General features: G+C 42.0%; 1 protein-coding gene across 3 annotated transcripts in view; it reads left to right on the forward strand.

Annotated features, from left to right (window-relative positions):
- Nucleotides 1-23,175, forward strand: part of DDX42 (DEAD-box helicase 42) — a 48,443-nt gene that overhangs the window by 22,134 nt on the left and 3,134 nt on the right. For 2 of the 3 annotated variants that reach the window (XM_065531845.1, XM_005584664.4), the window contains 13 exons: nucleotides 2,758-2,819; nucleotides 4,320-4,356; nucleotides 5,195-5,344; nucleotides 10,112-10,216; nucleotides 11,620-11,739; nucleotides 12,812-12,988; nucleotides 14,802-14,930; nucleotides 15,535-15,634; nucleotides 16,507-16,554; nucleotides 17,067-17,164; nucleotides 17,928-18,204; nucleotides 19,869-20,095; nucleotides 22,541-22,651. In XM_065531845.1, the coding sequence (XP_065387917.1) occupies nucleotides 2,758-2,819; nucleotides 4,320-4,356; nucleotides 5,195-5,344; nucleotides 10,112-10,216; nucleotides 11,620-11,739; nucleotides 12,812-12,988; nucleotides 14,802-14,930; nucleotides 15,535-15,634; nucleotides 16,507-16,554; nucleotides 17,067-17,164; nucleotides 17,928-18,204; nucleotides 19,869-20,095; nucleotides 22,541-22,651 (1,641 nt within the window). The remainder of the gene's footprint in view (nucleotides 1-2,757; nucleotides 2,820-4,319; nucleotides 4,357-5,194; nucleotides 5,345-10,111; nucleotides 10,217-11,619; nucleotides 11,740-12,811; nucleotides 12,989-14,801; nucleotides 14,931-15,534; nucleotides 15,635-16,506; nucleotides 16,555-17,066; nucleotides 17,165-17,927; nucleotides 18,205-19,868; nucleotides 20,096-22,540; nucleotides 22,652-23,175) is intronic. The other variant, XM_074020097.1, reaches the window with a different exon arrangement.

Raw genomic sequence — 23,175 nt, forward strand, 5'->3', positions numbered from 1 at the left:
CATTCTGTATCTGAGTTCTTACAGTGTTGTATATTTCTGCCACTTACCAAACTATATAGGATACTTACCAAACACCCAGACTATTCAGGACGTATATGTGTCTTGCAGCATAGTAGGTATTTAGTTAATATGTTAAGTGAATTGAGGTCAGTAGATGGAGACCATCCTGGCTAACAAGGTGAAACCCCATCTCTACTAAAAATAAAAAAAATTAGCCGGGTGTGGTGGCATGCGCCTGTAGTCCCAGCTACTCGGGAGGGCGAGACAGGAGGATCGCTTGAACCCAGGAGGCGGAGGTTGCAGTGAGCCGAGATCACACCACTGCACTCCAGCTTGGGCGACAGAGTGAGACTCAATCTCAAAAAAAAACCAACAAAAAACTGTTAAGTGATTTACCCTAGGAGTAAAGGCAGTAAATGAATTGTCATCTTTGAGATGTGTTGTATGCGTTGTTTTCTTCTTCATCTTCTGAGATACGAAGATTTCCTAATGGGCTACGTTTCCCAGAGAATCTGGGCTGATTATTTCTTGAGGGATCCCTAGTGATGAATTAAAAAAAAAATTAGCTCATGATTTTCCAGTTTCAAATGTAGATTTATGGTAGTACAAACTGGCATAGCCCTTTCTGAGTGAGAGTATCCAAGAATGGGCTAAATTATTTTGCTTGGCGTTTTTTTTTTGTTTGTTTGTTTTTGGTTTTTTGGGCGATAGAGTTTCGCCCTTGTTGCCTAGGCTAGAGTGCAATGGCACAATCTCAGCTCACCACACCTTCCGCCTCCTGGGTTCAAGCGATTCTCCTGCTTCAGCTTCCTGAGTAGCTGGGATTACAGGCATGTACCACCATACCCGGCTAATTTTGTATTTTTGGTAGAGACGGGGTTTCTCCATGTTGGTCAGGCTGCTCTTGAACTCCCGACCTCAGGTGATCTGCCCGCCTTGGCCTCCCAAGTTGGTGAGATTACGGGCGTGAGCCACTGCACCCAGCCCAGATGTCAAATTTTATAGAAAGTATTAACTTTTCTAGTGCTTGAACTAGATGAAAATTTATTTTTAGCCAGTGTTCTGAAAAAGGATTTATGTAGGCTTAAACAATATGTTCTTCCACTGTTGGTGACCTGTTTCTTATGTTGCATTGCTTATGTCATCTTCAGTTTATAGTCTTAAATATATCTTATAGCTGGTTCAGTCCTCTGAAAAGTAGGTTGTTTGTATGCAGTGCTTCTCTTTAAAACAATTTATCTTCATCAGGAACATTTGGTTTGATAGAACACCTGATCATTCCACAGTATGTATAGTGGCATTTAAAAAAATCTGAGATTACCAGAAAAACTCATGGTGCTTTTATAGTGAGGAAAAGTTGTGTAGAATGTGAGAAAAATCATTTAATTCTTCTGACCGTGATTTTCAAATGTATAATACAAACGATTAATTTTGATCAGTGATCATCAATTTGTGGTATATAAAAATTGCCTAGGCCGGACACGGTGGCTCACGCCTGTAATCCCAGCACTTTGGGAGGCAAAGCAGGTGGATCACCTGAGGTCAGGAGTTCGAGACCATCCTGACCAACAGGGAGAAACCCCATCTCTACCAAAGATACAAAATTAGCCAGGCGTGGTGGTGCATGCCTGTAATCCCAGCTACTCAGGAGGCTGAGGCAGGAGAATTGCTTGAACCTGGGAGGAGGAGGTTGCTGTGAGCCAAGATGGTGCCATTGCACTTCAGCCTGGGCAATGAGAGCGAAACTCTGTCTCAAAAAAAAAAAAGAATTGCCTATAAAAAATGTAAAAACTACCCACATGTAACTCACTCACTCCAGCCCCAGGGATTCTGATTTTTTTTTTTTTTTTTTTTTTTTTTTTTTGAGACGGAGTCTCGCTATGTCGCCCAGACTGGAGTGCAGTGGCGCGATCTCGGCTCACTGCAAGCTCCGCCTCCCGGGTTCACGCCATTCTCCTGCCTCAGCCTCCCGAGTAGCTGGGACTACAGGCGCCCGCCACCACGCCCAGCTAGTTTTTTGTATTTTTAGTAGAGACGGGGTTTCACCGTATTAGCCAGGATGGTCTCGATCTCCTGACCTCGTGATCCGCCCGCCTCGGCCTCCCAAAGTGCTGGGATTACAGGCTTGAGCCACCGCGCCCGGCCCGGGATTCTGATTTAGTAGGTGTAGAGCAAAATTTTCAGCCTTGAGACTATTGTCATTTGGCGCTGGATAATTATTTGTTGTGGGGCTGTCCTGTGTATTGTTGTTTAGTAGCCATCCTTGGCCTCTACAAACCAGTACCATCAGCTGTACCACCCCCAAAATTAAAAATGTCTCCAGACATTGCCAGATGTTGCTGAGGGGCAAAATTGTCCCAGATTGAGAGCCACCTTTCCAGAGTCAGATGTTTGTGGTCTTAAGCTGCACTTTGAGGAAGGCTTATCTGCCTGAATTGAAAGCACTTTACATCTGTAATTTTATCATTAGCTTAAAGCAACTAAAGGTTATGTATTTGTGAAGCAAGCATTTTTGTTCATTTTTCCATGTGTGGCACATTATTACAGATAAAAATTGTGCAGTCCATATACAGCCAAGTTTATAGAGCATTTAGTTATTTCTCTTTGAAAAATAACTGTCGAAATGCAATTTGATGGCATCAAAATGCACTTGTCAAACACATAGCTAAAGTTATTATGGCACTTGTTCCAATCTAAAAATTGTTTCTTTCAGTGTTTTTAGTTGATGTCATTCTATACAGCCTTTTGTTTTATTAGGATCAGGCAGCTAGAGACATGAAGAGGCTTGAAGAAAAGGACAAAGAAAGAAAAAATGTAAAGTAAGTTGTTTTCTTCTCCTTCACAAAGGTTACATGAAAACCGCTAAAGTATTGCAAAGCCTATTCCCCCAAAGTTTATAGACAAAAAATACTGAAGTACACTTGTGTACTTTACTTGAAGTTATTCCTGTATCTTGAATACTTTTTTAAGAATAGAGATGATAACAGTCTTTGCATTTGGAATAATTGAAAAGCATTCAGTTTGGTAGAATAGTATTTGGTCTTTGACTATAAATAGTTGTTTAGTAAACACAAGGAATGAATTATAGTAGCGTTTAGGGGAGCATAATTACTAAAATTTGGGCTCATTGTTCTGAGTTTGTCTCATAATTAATATAAAATAGGTTAATGCCTATATGGTTGATTATGAGAAGTAATGGCAACTGTATCATGAAAACTATGTACAGTTGAACCTTTGAACAACACAGGTTTGACTGCATGAGTCCACTCATGGGGATTTTTTTCAACCAGCACAGATGGAAAAATAATATTACACAGTATAAAAACCTGTGTATAAGGAGGGCTGTAATAATACCTAATTTTATTTAGGGAGTGACGTTGTGCTGTAGCAGCCGTAGTCAGAACTTGAAGTACTTTATTTTCTGGGAAAGAGAAGTCTACTCTTTGCCTTGATGAATAAACTCCTAAGGCTTTTTCTGCCAGGCATGGTTGGACTTTTTTCTCCCTGTGCTTGGCCGTCCGTGCTTCAGTCCCTTACCAGGGTTTCTGTTCCGTATGGAAATTTAGCTGTGGTTTTGGTATTCACCGCATGTTGTATCCCCTTCCACCTGCCCTACACTGGTGGTGTTGCTTGCTGGTTGCCTTAGGAATAGCAAGTGCTCTAGGTTAGGTAGAAAGTCTGATTAGAAATAGATGGTTGTGGGAACGGAGCAACCGTATTTTCTCTATAGCTCCTGAGAGATACAGTAAGTGGTGATGATCCCCTTCTCCGTGTGAGCTGTTTAATAAGAGTTTTATTCCCAAACTCATAAAGGAGTTAATGTAGTTTTCTCTTTGTCCCCATCCCTAAGGTAACTGCTTTTGTCTGAAAACCATTTACCCTAGAGCTAGAAATTTTGGGGACAATAAGAAGGTTGGGACCTTCTTTCTAGTATATGCCAAATCCAATATATTTTTTTTCTTTTTAGTCTGAAATGCTTTTCACAACCGCATTGTTTGTTGTATGGATTCACAAAACTAGGACCATTTGCTATCTGTCTTCAGAAGGTTTTTACGTCTGATATTCTTGTTGGTAACTGCTGTTTCTAGGGGTATCGTATCATCCCATTTAAAAGAAATGCAAACTGCAGATTATAGAGTGAAGCTACACATATATATATAAAATGGGTGGATAGTTTACAGTGTGCTCATTGCTGCTTTGTTATTGTTAGTGTTGAGAGTTCCTGTGCTGTGTGGAATTCAACACTAATCTGCTGTAAGAATGGAGCTGGGTATGTGGAACATTTGCAGGGAAGTTTGTTTCTCCGCTTGTTTTTCCAGGGGTATTCGAGATGACATTGAAGAGGAAGATGACCAAGTGAGTTCCTATGCAGTATTTCTATCTTTTATTTTTATCCACAAAGTCTATACTGAGGACAAGCTAGAGCTTGCCTTCACTCAAAATGGCCATTCCTGACATTCAGCAAGGAATGTCATTTGATTTGCTCCTCTTGTACCTGTGTGACCAATTGGTAATACATAGATTCACATGGCTTTCCCCCATATTGAAGATGGAATTTTTGATCAACTATGACATCCAAAGCAGATACGAGCTTTATTCAGCTTGCTTCTTTTTAAATCCAAAATTAATGTTTATTCTGATAAATCAAGTAGTAGTGTAGTGTGGGACCTATGGATGGCCTCTGGTAACATCTAACCTCTACCTCTTAGAGTCCTGTTTGTGGTTCTTGTATTTCAAGCTGGAACGTTAATGACTGTCCATTAGTCTTTTTTCCCCCATTGTTCAGTTGCGGAGTGATGAGAATCAGAGTGAGTGGTAGCCCTTTCCAGGTTTGTGACCTTTCTAATTAGTGTTAACTTCCAAACTTGGATTGTTAAAGCCACAGCATGTGTTCTATGGCTCTGGGCAGGGTTGATAGACACCCCACTCCAGGAAGGCTGTGGAACAGACAGATTTATAAGTCTTGTATTAAACAAGTTGCAACATTTAGTAGTACTAACTGTTTAATTCATTTCTTTTGGTTGTTCTTCTAAATATTGCTATTATTAAAGGAATCATTGCTAGTAAGGGCCTTGCCTTACTTGGTAGGTATTTTAACTGTGCAGTCATCTGGTACACTGTGTGCGCTAATTACAGGAGCAGAAACATTCTCAATTGTACTTGGGTGTGATTATGTTCTTGTGCTTTCCTGCAGGAAGCTTATTTTCGATACATGGCAGAAAACCCAACTGCTGGTATGGTTCAGGAGGAAGAGGAAGACAATCTAGAATATGATAGTGACGGAAATCCAATTGCACCTACCAAAAAAATAATTGATCCTCTTCCCCCCATTGATCATTCAGAGGTATGGTATTTCTTGCTGAATTTTACTCTTGTTTCAAGCTGATACTTTACTTCAGCTTTAACATTTAGATTTTCCCAATACTGGAATACTCTTACATCATGAGCGTATGCATCTTGTCATCTCTACTGGTTGAGCCACAAATTCCATGAGGCATTATAGCCTATCTTGTTCAAAAGTATAGCCAAATCACTTACATTTGACTTTAGAATTAAAACATTTTTTTTCAAGTAATTATACTTGTTTTCCAGAACCAATACTTACCATCTTTCTCTCTCTCTCTTTCTCTCTTTTTCTTTCTCCTTCTTTTTTTCTTTCTTTCTCCCCTTTCCTTCCTTTCCTTCGTTTCTTTCCTTTCTTTCCTTCCTCCCTTCTCTTCCCTTTCCTCCTAACTTCCTTCCTTCCTTCTTTCCTTCCTTCCTTCCCTTCCTTCCTTCCTTCCCTTCTTCCCTTCTTCCCTCCCTCCCTCCCTCCATTCTGTTCCATTCCGTTCCCTTCCCTGTCACCCAGGCTGGAGTGCAGTGGCACGATCTCAGCTCACTGCAATGCTGCCTCCTGGGTTCAAGCAATTCTGCCTGCCTCAGCCTCCCGAGTAATTGGGATTACAGGTGCCCACTACCATGCCTGGCTAATTTTTTAAAAATATTTTTGGTAGAGACGGGGTTTCACCATGTTGGCCAGGCTGGTCTTGAAATCCTGACCTCAGGTGATTCCCCTGCCTCGGCCTCCCAAAGTGCTGGGATTATAGGCGTGAGCCACCACACCTGGCCGTGGCATCTTTCTTTCAAACTGGGAATGCTTGGGGCCTGTGTTTACTCTTTGTTGTTGTTGTTGTTGTTATTGTTGCTATATTGCCCAGACTGGCCCCAAACTCCTGAACTCAAGCAATCCTTTCACTTCAGCCTCCTGAGTAGCTGGGACTATAGGTGCATGCCGCTGCACCTGGCATGCATTTATTTTTTTGTTTATTTTTTTTCCAGACGGAGTCTCGCTGTATTACCCAGGCTGGAGTGCAGTGGCTCAGTCTTGGCTCACGGCAGTCTCCACTTCCCGGGTTAATTTTTAGTAGAGATGGGGTTTTACCGTGTTGACCAGGCTGGTCTCAAACTCCTGACCTCAAGTGATCCACCCACCTTGGCCTCCCAAAGTGCTGGGATTACAGATGTGAGCCACTGTGCCCGGCCACATTTGTTTTTTTAATTGCTATAAATTTTTACTGTTGGTCCCAGATCTGGGGCAGATGAGAGGCTATTTCTTCAAAGTGGAACCAGTAATTACAGGATCCTTAAGGAATGAGGACATCAGTATACCCACTTGAAAAAATATCAGTGTTTCATCCAGGTTAAATATCAGCCGAGATCTCACATATACTAATGATTCTAGATCTAGAGCAGTGGTTCTCAGTGTGGACCAAGAACCCCTTTCAGGGAGCCTACAGAGTCCAAACACTTTTCATTATACCAAGATTATTTTCCTTTGTTACTGCATCAACATTTGCATTGTTGGTGTAAAAGCAGTGATAAGTAAAACTGCTGATGCCTTAGCATGAATCAAGCCAGTGGCACCAAACTGTTCTAGTAGGCATGTTCTCCGTTCTCAGACCATTGCAGTTAAAAAAAAAAAAAAAAAGACCAGTTTCACTCAAGAATGCCCTTATGAAACAGTAAAAATTATTAAAATCATGATCCTAGATCTACATGTCTTTTTATTCTGTGTGATAAAATGGGAAGTACGCATAAAGCATTTCTGTTGTGTACCAAAATATGATAGCCATTTCAAGGAAAAGCACTTAATGTGTTTGAGTTGTAAGGTGAACTAGCCACTTTTTTTCATAGAACACCACTTTCACTGGACAAAATCAATGACACTTCAAGGAAAACAATTGAAAGTGTTTATTACCAATGATAGACATTCACGCTTTTGGCCAGAAGCTTACGCCTAAATTTCAATACTTTGGGAGGCTGAGGTGGGTAGATCGCTTGAGCTCAGGAATTTGAGAGAAGCTGGGCAACTTGGTGAAACTCCATCTAAATTTTTTTTTTTTTTTTTTTTTTTTTTTTTTTTTTTTGAGACGGAGTCTCACGCTGTTGCCCAGGCTTCTCCGCTCACTGCAAGCTCCGCCTCCCGGGTTCCCGCCATTCTCCTGCCTCAGCCTCCTGAGTAGCTGGGACTACAGGCGCCCGCCACCGCGCCCGGCTAATTTTTTGTATTTTTAGTAGAGACGGGGTTTCACTGTGGTCTCGATCTCCTGACCTTGTGATCCGCCCGCCTCGGCCTCCCAAAGTGCTGGGATTACAGGCTTGAGCCACCGCGCCCGGCAATTTTGTTTTTTAATAACAAAATTCAGGCTGGGTGCGGTGGCTCACGCCTGTAATCCCAGCACTTGGGAGGCCAAGGTGGGTGGATCATCTGAGTTCAGCAGTTCAAGATCAGCCTGACCACCATGGAGAAACCCTGTCTCTACTAAAAATACAAAATTAGCTGGGTATGGTGGCACATGCCTGTAATCCCAGCTACTCGGGAGGCTGAGGCAGGAGAGTCACTTGAATCCAGGAGGCAGAGGTTGCAGTGAGCTGAGATCATGCCATTGCACTCCATCCTGGGCAATAAAAGCAAAACTCCATCTCAAAAAAAAAAAAGTCAAGCTTTCAAGCAAAACTTAGAATTTGGAAAACTTGTATCTACCACAGTAGGCTTGATAGCTTTTCAGTACTTAAAGTTGTGACAAAATTGATGGTGATATTAATAACTGATTTTTAATATAATGAAATGTGTTAACATTTGGATGATCTGTATGTAACCTCGGCGAACCAATATTTTCCAAATGATCTACATATGACATTACAAAGTCAAGCGTGAATGAAAGCTCAACTCAAAATACATGATAGACAAATGGATTATAATGTTACAGAGTGTAAAAACTTCAGTAATATGGTTTCTGATTACACAATGAAAATAACTTTTAGGAAATGACCACTTGTCAAGTTTTAGTGTAAAATAAAAAGTATCTGAAAAGGGCTGGATGCAGTGGCTCATGCCTATAATAATTCCAGCACTTTGGGAGGCCAAGGTGGGCAGATCACTTGAGGGCAGGAGTTCGAGACCAGCCTGGCCAACATGGTGAAACCCCGTCTTTGGGATTGGTGGCAGGCATCAGTAATCCCAGCTACTCGGGAGGCTGAGGCAGGGGAATCACTGAAATCTTGGAGGAGGAGGTTGCAGTGAGCTGAGGTCGTGCCAGTGCACTCCAGCCTGAGCGACAGAGGAGACTCCATCTCAAAAAAAAAAAAAAAAAGTATCTGAAAAGGCTACTAAAATACTCTCCTCCCTTTTTCAACTACGTATTTTTTCTTTTCTTTCTTTGAGATGGAGTCCTGCTCTGTCACCCAGGCTGGAGTGCGGTGACGCGACCTTGGCTCACTGCAACTTCCTCCTCCTCCCAGGTTCAAGGAATTCTCCTGCCTCAGCCTCCCGAGTAGCTGGGACTACAGGCGTGTGCCACTATGCCCGGCTAATTTTTGTATTTTTGGTAGAGATGGGCTTTCACCATGTTGGCCAGGCTGGTCTCGAACTCCTGACCTCAAGTGACCCATCTGCCTCAGTCTCCCAAAGTGCTGGGATAATGGGTATGAGCCACTGCTCCTGGCCTGGAGGCCAGATTTTCTTATAGGCTTAAATAAAACCAAGCTATTGCAACAATTTGAATATTGTATGAGCTATTTAAGTTAGACATTAATAAAGAGATTTGTGAAAATACAAGACAGTGTCACTCTTCTTGCCAATTTTTTTTATGTATCCAGAATTATGATTTTTTTTTTAACTGCCTATAGAGTGCTTATATTTTTCTTAAAAAAGAAGTTTTAAGAGCCAGGCATGGTGGCGCATGCTTGGAGTCCCAGCTACTGGAGAGGCTGAGGCAGGAGAATCACTGGAGCCCAGGAGTCTAGCCTGGGCAACATAGCAAGACCCTGTCACTGAAAAAAAAATTTTTTTTATAAAAAATAATTTAGCCAAATTGATAGGTGGTGGTGTGCTTATGTTTTGTATACCTAGTACAGTAAGCTATGAAAAGAATAATACAAGTGACTACTACTCTCTCTGGAATTGGAAATGCTTGGCCATACATTTTTTAAAAGTTACAAACAGCTCCACGTTTTTAAACAGAATAGAACTCCCTCTAAAAGCAGAACTATCTCCAAAAGAAATATTAGGAATGTTTTTAAATGCTTAGAGCTAGGTTAAACAGCTTAATTCAAAACATATTTAAATGTTATATGGTGAAATATCTTCTCTGTCCTCTGAGGTCTTTGGCATTATAGAGATTCCTTAGTCTCCTTCAAGCTTGTTCAAATTCGAGGTTTCCTTAAGAGTCTCTTTAGGAAGTAGGTTGGTGTTAGGCCAGGCACAGTGGCTCATGCCTGTAATCCCAGCTACTTGGGAGGCTGAGGTGGCATGAGAATTGTTTGAACCTGGGAGGCGGAGGCTGCAGTGAGCCAGGATTGCACCACTGCACTACTGGCTGGGTGACAGAGCGAGACTGTGTGTCAACCAAAAAAAGAAGTAGGTTGGTGTTTATATTGAAAATAGGAACAGAAAACAAATTATCTGTACTTTTTAGGATCTAAGTTGAGAATAAATTAATTTTTTTGCTTTCTCTAGCTGGAATGGCTTTACTTGTGTATTATTTGGAAAAGATTATTTTGCATTAAAGTCAAACTTACAGAATTGACTCTTGAATTCTAGACTAACTTTGAATAATTGGACCTGCAGATTGACTATCCACCATTTGAAAAAAACTTTTACAATGAGCATGAAGAGATAACCAACCTCACTCCACAGCAGTTAATAGATCTCCGACATAAGCTCAATCTTCGGGTAAGACAATCATTAAGCTCAGTATTCTTATATCAATGTTAATTAGTCCAGATTTAGTATTATTATTGGTTATCTAAACTAATAACCTTGAATTTCTTTTCTAGTGATCTCTGAACTGTCTTTGCCAGAATAATTATTATGTCCCTTCTGTTCACGTCTCTTAATTTGATTGTTTTAGTCTTCTAGATGCTGTTTTAGGATAAGATCATTTTCTTCTTTCATATTTCAGTGAATTTTGTATGTTCTGTGCTGGATGGGCTAGTGATGAAGGGTGGGAGTCCCCATCTAAAGGAAGAGGAAACAAAATTAATAGATGTTAACATATGATATCTTAGAATATTTTGAAATTAATATAAACTTGTCTGTCAAATTACATATAGTATGCTTTATTTTAAAAATTAGAATAAATTAATACCTTTTAAAATACACATGCACTGATTTCAGAATGGTTTAAACTGCCTACCAAAAGTTTTGAGCTGCACATTGGCTACATTGGTTTAAGGTGCTGATAGATGGTAAATGAAACACACAGAAAGAATATGCTATGCTATCTACTCTTAATATAGACAACTTTCTTGCCTGTGTGCACCTTATCAGTTGCTACACGATGTTTAAACTCCTGTTTTCCAGGAGGGGTGTGTATTTGGTGTGTGTACACTTGTCTGTTTTCCAAGAGGTACTCACCTCCCCAATGACCCAAGAAAATTTTTAAGTAAAACGTTTAACATTTTTTTCACTTAAAAATTTTTAAGTGAAATCCTGACTGGAAATGTCAGCATCACCAGAGGAGCGTTGAAAGGTTACTACTTTGGGGGACACAATGGAGATTATAAGCCCCATTCTTCACCTGGGTACAGTTTGAACAGGGCTTGACAGTGGCTAGACCATCAGTCACTAAGGGAGACGTTAATTCATCAGGCACAACTGAAAATGGAGGCAGTAGATTATGTCTTTGTAGCCAGCATATGTAGAGTTGTCTTATTTGGAGCCAACTTGGAATTTTCATTTCAAAAGTAAGATACGTTAATTTTTTTCTACCCTCTGGTTAATGGTTATGTAAAATGGCAAAAGAAAGAACAGTAATGACTTCCCAATTCATTGAACAGTTTTTTTTCCATTTTGTTTGTTATGAGAAAATTAATTTTGATTTAATAAATTTTTAGTTAATCATTTAAAATTGTATGACAATTATCTTGGGAATATTTGTCATGGAGTTTTTAATATGGGGTTTATATTTGTTACCATTTGAGGTTTTGCCTTTTCATTGTATGATTTTGGCTTACAGACTTGTATTTTCACTTCATACTCCAGCTAAAATGCTAGATCCAGGTAAGTATTGTTGAACTTCAAATGCTGTTAATGTTGAAGTACAAGTCATTCTGGGGAGTTGTCTCTATCTCTAGGTCTCTGGTGCTGCACCTCCTAGACCAGGAAGTAGCTTTGCTCATTTTGGGTTTGACGAACAACTTATGCACCAGATTCGGAAATCTGAATACACACAGCCCACTCCAATACAGTGTCAGGTACGTAAAACATAATGAAAGAAAAATAAAGTAGGGTAATCTTTTGTGACTATATTAGTTTAAAAACAAATCACAGTAGTAAAACTGTTTAGTGTAGAACCTTATTGATAAGGATAGAGGTATTTATTACTCTAAGAAGTCACTAAATGGCTGGCAAATATTCTTTTGTATCTGATACATATCTTGAAAATATGATATGAAGAAAATAATTTATTAGGTCTAAACGTAACCATAAAGGTTTGTATATGGACAAGTTTAGTGCTGTCAATGACTAGAATTCCCTTGTCCATCACTTGAAAATTCTCATTCATTACTGAAAGTTTTAGCTTCTTTTTCCCATTTATATATGGGACTTATTTATTCTTATGAAGAAAATTCTCATTTTCTGTATATGAATGAGATAGTCTATACCTCCTCAAGGGGAGAAAATTTTTAAAAATTTTAGCAACCCTTCATTATAAATTGCGATCTTTCTGGTTTTTTTTTTTTTTTTTTTTTTTTTTGAAGACGGAGTCTCACTCTGTTGTCCAGGCTGGAGTGCAGTGGTGCGATCTTGGCTCACTGCAACCTCTGCCTCCCAGGTTCAAGCAATTTTCCTGCTTCAGCCTCCCGAGTAGGTGAGATTACAGGCGTATGCCACCACACCTGGCTAATTTTTTGTAGTTTAGTAGAGATGGGGTTTCACCATGTTGCCCAGGCTGGTCTCGAGCTCCTGAGCTCAAGCAGCCTGCCCACCTCGGCCTCCCGAAGTGCTGGGATTACAGACGTGAGCCACTGCCCAGCCTTGATTTTTCATTTCTGTATTTTAAACAAAATGGAGTTGTTTCAGTTCTGTAAGTGGTGGCTGATATCCACATAATGAGAATGATGTCATTTCCTATAAATTAAGAAGTTAATGAGAATGTTGGATATTGATATTTCTATTTCACAACCAGTATGCATAGCACCGGATATGTTTTGTTCCATTGCATATAAAAATGTCATTAGTAGTCATTTATCCTTCCCCAGGATTTGCTTCAGTACACCTTTAGAATTGAAATTTTAGAGTGGTTATATTTTACTTTTTCTCCAGGGTGTGCCTGTGGCATTGAGTGGTAGAGACATGATTGGTATTGCTAAAACAGGTAGTGGGAAAACTGCAGCCTTCATATGGCCCATGTTGATTCATATAATGGACCAGAAGGAGTTGGAACCAGGTGATGGACCAATTGCAGTGATTGTGTGTCCTACCAGGGAGCTTTGCCAGCAGGTATGTGCTTTCTATAGAATGCCTCCTTCCATATGTGGACTAGCAAGGGACCAGCCAGTCAAGTGAGGTAGAACGACCAGGAAACCTTTTTTTTTTAATTGCAGTAAGATACACACAAAATTGACTATCTCTTTGAGACAGAGTCTTGCTCTGTTACCCAGGTTGGAGTGCAGTGGCGTGATCTCCGCTCACTGCAAGCTCCGCCTCCTGGGTTCCCGCCATTCTCCTGCCTCAGTCTCCCAGGTAGATAGGACTACAAGTGCCCACCACAACGCCCAGCTAATTTTTTCTATTTTTTAGTAGAGACGGGGTTTAACCGTGTTGTTAGCCAGAACAGTCCCGATCTCCTGACCTCGTGATCCACCCACCTCGGCCTCCCAAAGTGCTGGGATTACAGGCATGAGCCACTGCATCCGGCCAACCATTTATTTATTTATTTATTTATTTTTATTTTTTTGAGACGGAGTCTCGCTCTGTCGCCCAGGCTGGAGTACAGTGACGCGATCTCGGCTCACTGCAAGCTCCGCTTCCCGGGTTCACGCCATTCTCCTGTCTCAGCCTCCCGAGTAGCTGGGACTACAGGTACCCACCACCATGCCCGGCTATTAGTAGAGATGGGGTATAACCATGTTAGCCAGAATAGTCTCAATCTCCTGACCTCCTGATCCACCCGCCTCGGCCTCCCAAAGTGCTGGGATTACAGGCGTGAGCCACCGCGCCCGGCGTCTTAACTGTACATTTGTAATGTACAGTTTGGTGGCATTAAGTATATTCACAGTGTTGTGCTACCAGGAAACTTTGGAAAGTGTTATGTGTTAAATATTTCCTATATAACCAAATACATACTTTCCCCTAAAAACTGTTTTTATTTATTTTTATTTATTTGCTTTTTTTTTTTTTGAGACGGAGTCTCACTCTGTCCCCCTTGCTGGAGTGCAGTGGCCGGATCTCAGCTCACTGCAAGCTCCACCTCCCGGGTTCAGGCCATTCTCCTGCCTCAGCCTTCCGAGTAGCTGGGACTACAGGCGCCCACCACCTCGCCCGGCTAGTTTTTTTGTATTTTTTAGTAGAGACGGGGTTCCACTGTGTTAGCCAGGATGGTCTCGATCTCCTGACCTCGTGATCCACCTGTCTCGGCCTCCCAAAGTGCTGGGATTACAGGCTTGAGCCACCGCGCCCGGCCTTTATTTGCTTTTTTGAGACAGAGTCTCATTCTTTTGCCCAGGCTGGAATGCAGTGGCGTGAACTCAGCTCACTGCAACCTCCATCTCCCAGGTTCAAGCAATTCTCCTGCCTCAGCCGAGAGGTCGGGATCACGGGCACACGCCACCACATCTGGCTAATTTTTTATATTTTTAGTAGAGACGGGGTTTCACCATGTTGACCAGGCTGGTCTCAAACTCCTGACCTCAAGAGATCTGCCTGCCTCGGCCTCCCACAGTGCTGGGATTATAGGTGTGAGCCACTGCGCTCAGCCACAACTATTGTTTTTAAGAGGAAAAGTCTATTGTGATATGGGAATTGTTTGTATTATAAGCTGACAGTTTTTTTGTAGGATGAATTCATTTTGTCTTGGTAGAAAAGCAGTGACAGGATCAGAAAGAGAAGGGGGTAAAATGAATAAAGGAAGATTTTATATAATCTTTTGAGGTGCCTTAATGATATTCTTTTCATTTATACCTTTATGAATAAAATTGTTCTAGGTTTTGATTTTTTATGACATCACATTCTGTTTTTCAGAACTTCGTTTGAGTTGTGACAGAGGTATTTGTTAGTGTCACAGTTTGTTAATATATCATTCACAACTTTGTAGATCCATGCAGAATGTAAGCGGTTTGGAAAAGCATATAATCTTCGATCAGTGGCCGTATATGGAGGAGGGAGTATGTGGGAGCAGGCCAAGGCCCTTCAGGAGGGGGCAGAGATTGTTGTGTGTACCCCAGTAAGTATGCTTTGTGTTTAAATGGCTTCTCAGCCTTCCTCGGTGTGGAAAACATGATTAGTTTTGCAGAGAATTTCCCCTAAAATGTGGTAAAAGCAGGGTTGAAAATATATTGATGAATGGCAGCCTGTGGTTTTAATTTTGATTGGTGGCTAAATTAGCAGTCCAGTAAGAGTCTCTGTGACATATAGGCTAGTAGCTACAAATTCCCCTTTGTGTCAAATAGTTTTTCTTGTTTTCTCCTACAAAATGATTGCCAAGTTCATCAAGAATCAGAAAGATACATATGGTCAGAACAGCCTAGAAGAGTGTAAACATTGAAGCCTGTCATTATGCTTTAAATCAGGTTACTTTAGAATGCCTCAAAACATGCTTCTGGCCACTTTCCCACAGAATTTAAATCACAGTGTAAATGAAGAAGCCAACTGAGTTTTCAAAATTTCCGTTCTTTTGAGCTAAGTAGTGCATAAGGTACGTGGCTGTTGGACCATTATCTATTACAGTCTGAGACTAGAGAATTAGCACTTTTTTGCCAGGAGTGCAACTGCTTAGAAAGTCCCTGTGAATGCCTTTATACTTACTGTTCATTTTGTGGATCTCATAGGGTCGACTGATTGATCATGTGAAAAAGAAAGCTACCAATCTTCAAAGAGTCTCTTACCTTGTGTTTGATGAAGCAGATCGAATGTTTGACATGGGATTTGGTATGCCTTGAATACCAGTTTCTTCTTTCCCCATCCTCATGATATTAGTTTTTTTCCCATGTCTTTCTAGAATAGTTTTTCAGCATGAGAGAAGCTAAAAATACTCCTGGATGGGGTTAGACTAGAAATATAGCTAAGATGAACATTTTTACGAGTTTTCTCTGGAAAAGTATGTTAGGTTTTATTGGGTTGAGGAAATTTCAAAGTGCCTTTGTATATAAGGGGAATATTTTCTCTGTCTTTATTTTTATTCATATGCCTTTGATCATAGAGGTTAAGGTCTGTGTACTTGGGTAGGTGAATGTCAGATGATTCGAGGCCCTTTGCTTTCCTATCCTCATAGCTGTCTTTACTGATTGGAACACTGCTAGACCTAGCCCAGTTGGATGGAGGGAAAATTTTTCACTTTTATACTGAACGATATGTCTAGGAGCTTCGTTTTTTTTTGAGACAGAGTTTCACTCTTGTTGCCCAGGCTGGAGTGCAGTGGTGCGATCTCACTACAACCTCCTCCTTCCAGTTTCAAGCGATTCTCCTGCCTCAGCCTCCTGAGTAGCTGGGATTATAGGCACCTACTCCACACCTGGCTAGTTTGTTTTTTTGTTTTTGTTTTTTTTTTTCGGTATTTTTAGTAGAGAGAGCTGCGTTGACCAGGTTGCAAACTCCTGACCTTAAGTGATCCGGTGATCCACCTGCTTCGGCCTCCCAGAGTGCTAGGATTACAGGCATGAGCCACTGCGCCCGGCCTGGGGTTTCTAATTTTCTTAATTCTTACAACTTCTTGTGAATACTTTTACTACAATGGCTTTTTCCAGGCTTCCCAAACTGTATTTCAGGTTATAATATTAATTTTATTGTTCTGCTTCTTCCAGAGTACCAAGTTCGATCCATAGCAAGTCATGTTCGTCCTGACAGACAGAGTATGTATGAAGCACCTTCGTTAAACCAAATTTGTACTAAAAAGGACACTTATTTATTTTATAAGCACTCAGAGTTATGGAAGTAAAAATGATCATGTGTGTATTGGTGAGAACCGTAACGAGGGAGGTAATGAGTTTATCTGAGCTGGACAGGATCTTAGCACTAGATATAACTTGTTCCTTTTTATAGATGATAAAAGCAAGCCTCAGAAATTAAATAAGCTGCCCAAAATTATACAGTTTTATCAGCGGGTAGAAGCAATGATCAGTACAGATCTGCTGATTTGAAATCAAGAGTCTTTTTCTGAACCATGCTGACAACTTGTCTTAACTAAAAATGTAATAAAAATAGAATAAGAGCAAATCTTTCTCTAGTGAATCAATTTTTAAACTAAATTTAAAGCTCAGGTGAGCTTATGTAAAAAAACTGAATAATCTTGAATGCCAAAGAAGCTTAATGGATATTCATAAAGATATACTGTTTCTCTAACAGAATTTATCTTATCTTGTAGCTCTCTTATTTAGTGCAACTTTTCGGAAAAAGATTGAAAAGTTGGCCAGAGACATCCTGATCGACCCTATTCGAGTGGTGCAGGGAGATATTGGAGAGGTAACCCTAAACAGGGCTGGATGGGACCTTAATGTGTTTATTTCTCATATTATGGAACACAGAATTAATTTCTCACTATTGAGATAAAAAAAGATGTTATGTTTATAGATGCAACATGCTTGAGATTTGGTATTTTGCAAGTTGTGGGGATACATGAAAGAGGACTGGCAAAATATTGGGAATCATAGAAGCTAGATGATGGGTACGAGTTGATTTTGTTCATTTTGCTTTTCTGTTTGTTTTACTGAATGTCTCAAAACTTTATAATTGTTTTAAAAAGGCTTCAAAGAGACAAAAAGATCTGCCTGGAAGCATACTACAGTGTGTTAGGTTGGAACTGACGTTTTAATTATTGTGGGAGGGGCCTACACAGGAGGGAAAGGGTGACCTGAAAGGCCTGGCAAAAATCAGGTTTCATTTCTTACCTGTACATATGCGCTATATGGAAAATTTCTCTGAATTGGGACTTGGAATTCAGTTATGGCTGCTTAAGAATCCTTCAGTTGCTTGCCATGGTTATTGTTAAGGAAAGCTCTAGAAAGTAGTGGGGCATACAAATTAGGTATATACACCAGGCGGAGAGCAAGGTGATTGAAAAGGAGAGGTGAGTTTTGAGCTGCACTTGACTTGCTGAAGGAAGGCCCAAGGAGAACTGGATTGTTGAAGGTCTTCTCGATGCAGGTAGAAAATACAATGCTAGTCCTTGTTTAGGTGGCCTGTGACTCCAATGTCACAATCATCTGTTTCATTTCTTCCTTCTCAGGCAAATGAAGATGTGACACAGATTGTGGAGATTCTCCATTCTGGACCTAGTAAATGGAACTGGCTTACCCGGCGTCTGGTAGAGTTTACCTCTTCAGGGAGTGTCCTCCTCTTTGTTACTAAAAAAGCCAATGCTGAAGAGCTAGCGAATAACCTTAAACAGGAGGGTCATAATCTTGGGCTGCTCCATGGGGATATGGATCAGAGTGAGAGAAACAAGGTCATTTCAGACTTTAAGAAAAAGGACATCCCAGTCCTGGTGGCCACAGATGTTGCAGGTAGAGTATGAATTTTTCAACAACATTAAGTTCCTAGGCTATAAGGGTACTCTGTCTTACTGTATAAGACGTGTAATATCTGAGCAGGCTGATGGAAAGACTATTGGCCTGACTGGCCATCCCCTCCCAAACCCCCAAGGAAGCAGCAGTTCAGCACAGGGATCACAGTCTGGAGCTCTAGACACCACTTTTCTTTTTTTTTTTTTTTTTTTTTTTTTTTTTTTTTTTTTTGAGACGGAGTCTCGCTCTGTCGCCCAGGCTGGAGTGCAGTGGCCTGATCTCAGCTCACTGCAAGCTCCGCCTCCCGGGTTCACGCCATTCTCCTGCCTCAGCCTCCCGAGTAGCTGGGACTACAGGCGCCCGCCACCTCGCCCGGCTAGTTTTTTGTAGTTTTAGTAGAGACGGGGTTTCACTGTGTTCACCAGGATGGTCTCGATCTCCTGACCTCGTGATCCACCCGTCTCGGCCTCCCAAAGTGCTGGGATTACAGGCTTGAGCCACCGCGCCCGGCCGACACCACTTTTCACTTAGTGTCTCTCTCTGATCAAAGAATCCCTGCAGCGGCTGGGCGCAGTGGCTCAAGCCTGTAATGCCAGCATTTTGGGAGGCCGAGACGGGCGGATCACGAGGTCAGGAGATCGAGACCATCCTGGCTAACACGGTGAAACCTCGTCTCTACTAAAAAATAGAAAAAAGTAGCCAGGTGAGGTGACAGGTGCCTGTAGTCCCAGCTACTCAGGAGGCTGAGGCAGGAGAATGGCCTAAACCCGGGAGGTGGAGCTTGCAGTGAGCTGAGATCCGGCCACTATACTCCAGCCTGAGCGACAGAGCAAGAATCTGTCTCAAGAAAAAAAAAAAAAAAAAGAATCCCTGCAGCTAGAAGTCACTGGGGGAAAAAAGGCAATGAATGCCCTTATTGTATGTCTGAATATAGTAGATATCTTACATTGATCTACTATACACAGCTTAGTTGGGCAACTTCACTCAGGATGAGAACAGTTTTTGGAATATTATTTCTGCTTTGTTCTGTCAAGTTTTAATAACTACCCTTAAACACTGATATTCCCAGAAAGGAGAGAACTTCTCAGCTTCATGACACATTTTAAAAATATATTCCCAGTGCAAGAGAAGAGGGCATGGCAGATTCTTGATGCAAAAGATAAGAGTCCTGGTCAGACGCAGTGGCTCACACCTGTAATCCCAGCACTTTGGGAGGCGGAGGCAGGCAGATCACCTGAGTTCAGGAGACCGAGACCATCCTGGCCAACATGGTGAAACCCCGTCTCTACTAAAAATACAAAAATTAGCTGGGTGTGGTGGCGTGTGCCTATAATCCCAGCTGCTTGGGAAGCTGAGGCAGGAGAATTGCTTGAACCAGGGAGTCAGAGGTTGCAGTGAACTGAGATCATGGCACCGCACTCCAGTCTGGCAACAGAGTGAGACTCCATCTCAAAAAAATAAAAAACAAAAGTTCCTTACACTAGAAGGCCTAACATCATGGAATCTATGGTGGTGACTTAACATGCCTGTATCTCAGCTCACCAAACCCATGCACTTCCCCTAGATAAAGGAAATGTGGCTTCTTAGAGCACTAGCATTTCTGGTTACTTTGATCCTTTGACTACAGATGAAGAATAAAAGAATGTGGTTGCTTTTTATTTCAGCCCGTGGTCTGGACATTCCTTCAATTAAGACTGTCATTAACTATGATGTGGCACGAGACATTGATACTCACACGCATAGGATTGGCCGCACGGGAAGAGCGGGTGAGAAAGGTGTGGCCTATACCCTGCTCACTCCCAAGGACAGCAATTTTGCTGGTGACCTGGTCCGGAACTTAGAAGGAGCCAATCAACACGTTTCTAAGGAACTCCTAGATCTGGCAATGCAGGTGAGGGACTGGGCACACTTTCAGTTGCTCCTAGTTGTAAGACCAAGACATTTTAGCAGTCCTGGAGCAGACAACATAAAAACTTGACAAGAAAGTTGGGTGGGGGGGAGGATGTGGGGCTTATGAGGTACAGATAGGAATTGTGAGATACTGAAATTCATCTAGTCTTATCTGGTCTTCTCCTTCTTTCAACAACATCTGTTTTGAAAAGCTATTCCTTTGTACTAAAATCTGTCCCTGTAATTTCACCCCATAGCACACTTACGAGTAAATTTAATCTCAAAGATGGTTACTGTTCTTAGTGCTCTTCTCCCATAAAACTTTTCTTCTGGGGGGCTAAAAATGTGTGATGTCTTTGAAACAATATGTGTATAGTATAGTGCCCGCCCCCCCCCCTTTTTTTTTTTTTTTGAGACAGAATCTCGCTCTGTCGCCCAGGCTGGAGTGCAATGGCGCAATCTCAGCTCACTGCAACCTCCGCCTCCCGGGTTCAAGCGATTCTTCTGCCTTAGCCTCCCAAATAGTTGGGATTACAGGCGCCCACCACCATGCCTGGCCAATTTTTGTATTTTTAATAGAGATGGGGTTTTGCCATGTTGGTCAGGCTGGTCTGGAACTCCTGACATCTGGTGATCCTCCCGCCTTGGCCTGGGCCTCCCAAAGTGTTAGGATTACATGTGTGAGCCACCGTGCCCGGCTTATATAGTGCCTCTTAACTATTCCCAGCAGTCTGAGATCTTAGACCTTTGACCACACTGATTGCCATCTTCCAGGTATGCTCCCAGTCTAAAGCTAAGTGAGGCATTCTAACAAATCAAACCTAGAGTCATCTGAATCCATGCTGTCCCCAAATTACAAATGGGTTTGGAACACTTTGAGAGCAGAAACTGTTAAGAGTTTGTCAAATGCCTAGGCCAGCTCACATAACTGGTACAACTCAGCTGCAGTGTGGCAGTGCCCGAGTTTCTGGTCCTAGGAGTAAAGGACCTGAACTGCAAGAGAGAAGAGAATAATGTTTCCTCCCCTGCTCCTGAGCACAGAGAGCCAGTCCTAAATGACCTTTTAAACAGGACAGATTTTGTCTTTGGCATTTTCTTCCATTTCTTTTTGTACCTCAGACTTTCTGTGCTCAGAACTTTGCCCAAGCCTGCTGCCCTACCTCTCAAGCACTTTATTTTGCTGGTAATACTTGATTGTCAGATAAAGCTTTAACCTTCCCAGAGATATCTGCTTTTTTTTTTTTTTTTCCCCGCTTTTTTCTGAGATGGAGTCACACTCTATCACCCAGACTGGAGTGCAGTGGCGCAGTCTCAGCTCACTGAAGCCTCTCCGGTTCAAACAGTTCTCCTGCCTCAGCTTCCCGAGCAGCTGGGATTAGAGGCATGTGCCACCATGCCTGGCTAATTTTTGTATTTTTAGTAGGGACGGGGTTTCACCATGTTGGTCAGGCTGGTCTTTTTTTTTTTTTTTTTGTTTTTTTTTTTTTTTTGAGACGGAGTCTCGTTCTGTCTCCCAGGCTGGAGTGCAGTGGCCGGATCTCAGCTCACTGCAAGCTCCGCCTCCCGGGTTCACGCCATTCTCCGGCCTCAGCCTCCCGAGTAGCTGGGACTACAGGCGCCCGCCACCTCGCCCGGCTAGTTTTTTGTATTTCTTAATAGAGACGGGGTTTCACTGTGTTAGCCAGGATGGTTTCGATCTCCTGACCTCGTGATCCGCCCGTCTCGGCCTCCCAAAGTGCTGGGATTACAGGCTTGAGCCACCGCGCCCGGCCGGTCAGGCTGGTCTTAACTCCTGGCCTCTAGTGATCCGCCCGCCTTGGCTCCCAAAGTGCTGGGATTCACAGGTGTGAGCCACCGCCCTGCATTCCTAAGAGAATATGAGTAAATATGATGAGTAGTATCGTGGCAGTGGTCAAGTTCAATGAAAACTTTTAGGCTTGGTGGGTAAATCTTCAGTTGTGTGGCTACCATCCTTTCTGGGAGTCTGCCCCTATAGTCAGTTCTGATAAGCCTCACTTCACATAGCGTTTTTCCTTTGCTTCTGAACACACCATTTCTTTAAGCTCCACATGTTTATGTCCAATAGTATATGGTTTGAGAAATAAAAAATAATCTCATTTTTCTCAAGGAAGTTAGAAGTAGCCAAAGTGACTCTTTGTGTTTGAAGCTTTTCTGAACAACTTCCCTTCCAGGAGAGCCTGAGGGAGGGAGCACTATAGGAAGCCTTAGATAAGGAACTCAGCCGCTTTTCAAATTTGGTGGATTATGCTACCAAGGAGAAACTAATCTGTGGTTCCTGTGAACAGTTCCTCCCTTAGCATAAATGTGCTGGCTGAAAGTTAAGCAAAGAGTTCCCCCTTCCCACTTAATTTCCTCTTTGTCCTCATCCTCTTCCTCTGGTCTTTTCTCCCTTCCTTGAGTTAACCTTGAATTTTGTTCAATGCAGAATGCCTGGTTTCGGAAATCTCGATTCAAAGGAGGGAAAGGAAAAAAGCTGAACATTGGTGGAGGAGGCCTAGGCTATAGGGAGCGGCCTGGCCTGGGCTCTGAGAACATGGTGAGTCTAGACTACAGTAGTGTCTTTAGGGTTGGTCTCATGTCCTGAATGTCATTAGGAATATTCTCATCTGCCCAGGAAAGCCTCAGTGAGTTTAAAACCCTGTCTAGAAGGGAATTTGTATTTAATCTGATTTGAGTCAATTCTGTGCTCATTCTTATGGTAACTTTCTATTGAAGAAGCATCTTTGTGTACTTGGTTGACTAGGCTTGCTCAGGAAATTATTCTAGATTAGCAGTGATGTCACACTGTGGTCCCTGGACCAACAGCACATGCAAACTCATCCCCCACCCCCGACCTTGTGAATAGAAACTCTGGAGTTGGGGCCCAGCAGTCTGCTTTTACAGCCCTTCAACACTGGCCTAAAGCCTGCTGTTAGGGAAATGTTGCCATAGGGTCACTATAAAGTCTAGCTATATCTTGTCATTAAACTCCGGAATAGATCAGGAATTTCCAAGTTGGGAGCTAGTTTTTCTCACAAGCCAGGTAACAAAAGTACCCTTTTGGTGGCCTTTCTTAACTAC

Source organism: Macaca fascicularis, chromosome 16 (assembly GCF_037993035.2).
Source record: "Macaca fascicularis isolate 582-1 chromosome 16, T2T-MFA8v1.1".
Lineage (NCBI taxonomy): Eukaryota > Metazoa > Chordata > Mammalia > Primates > Cercopithecidae > Macaca > Macaca fascicularis.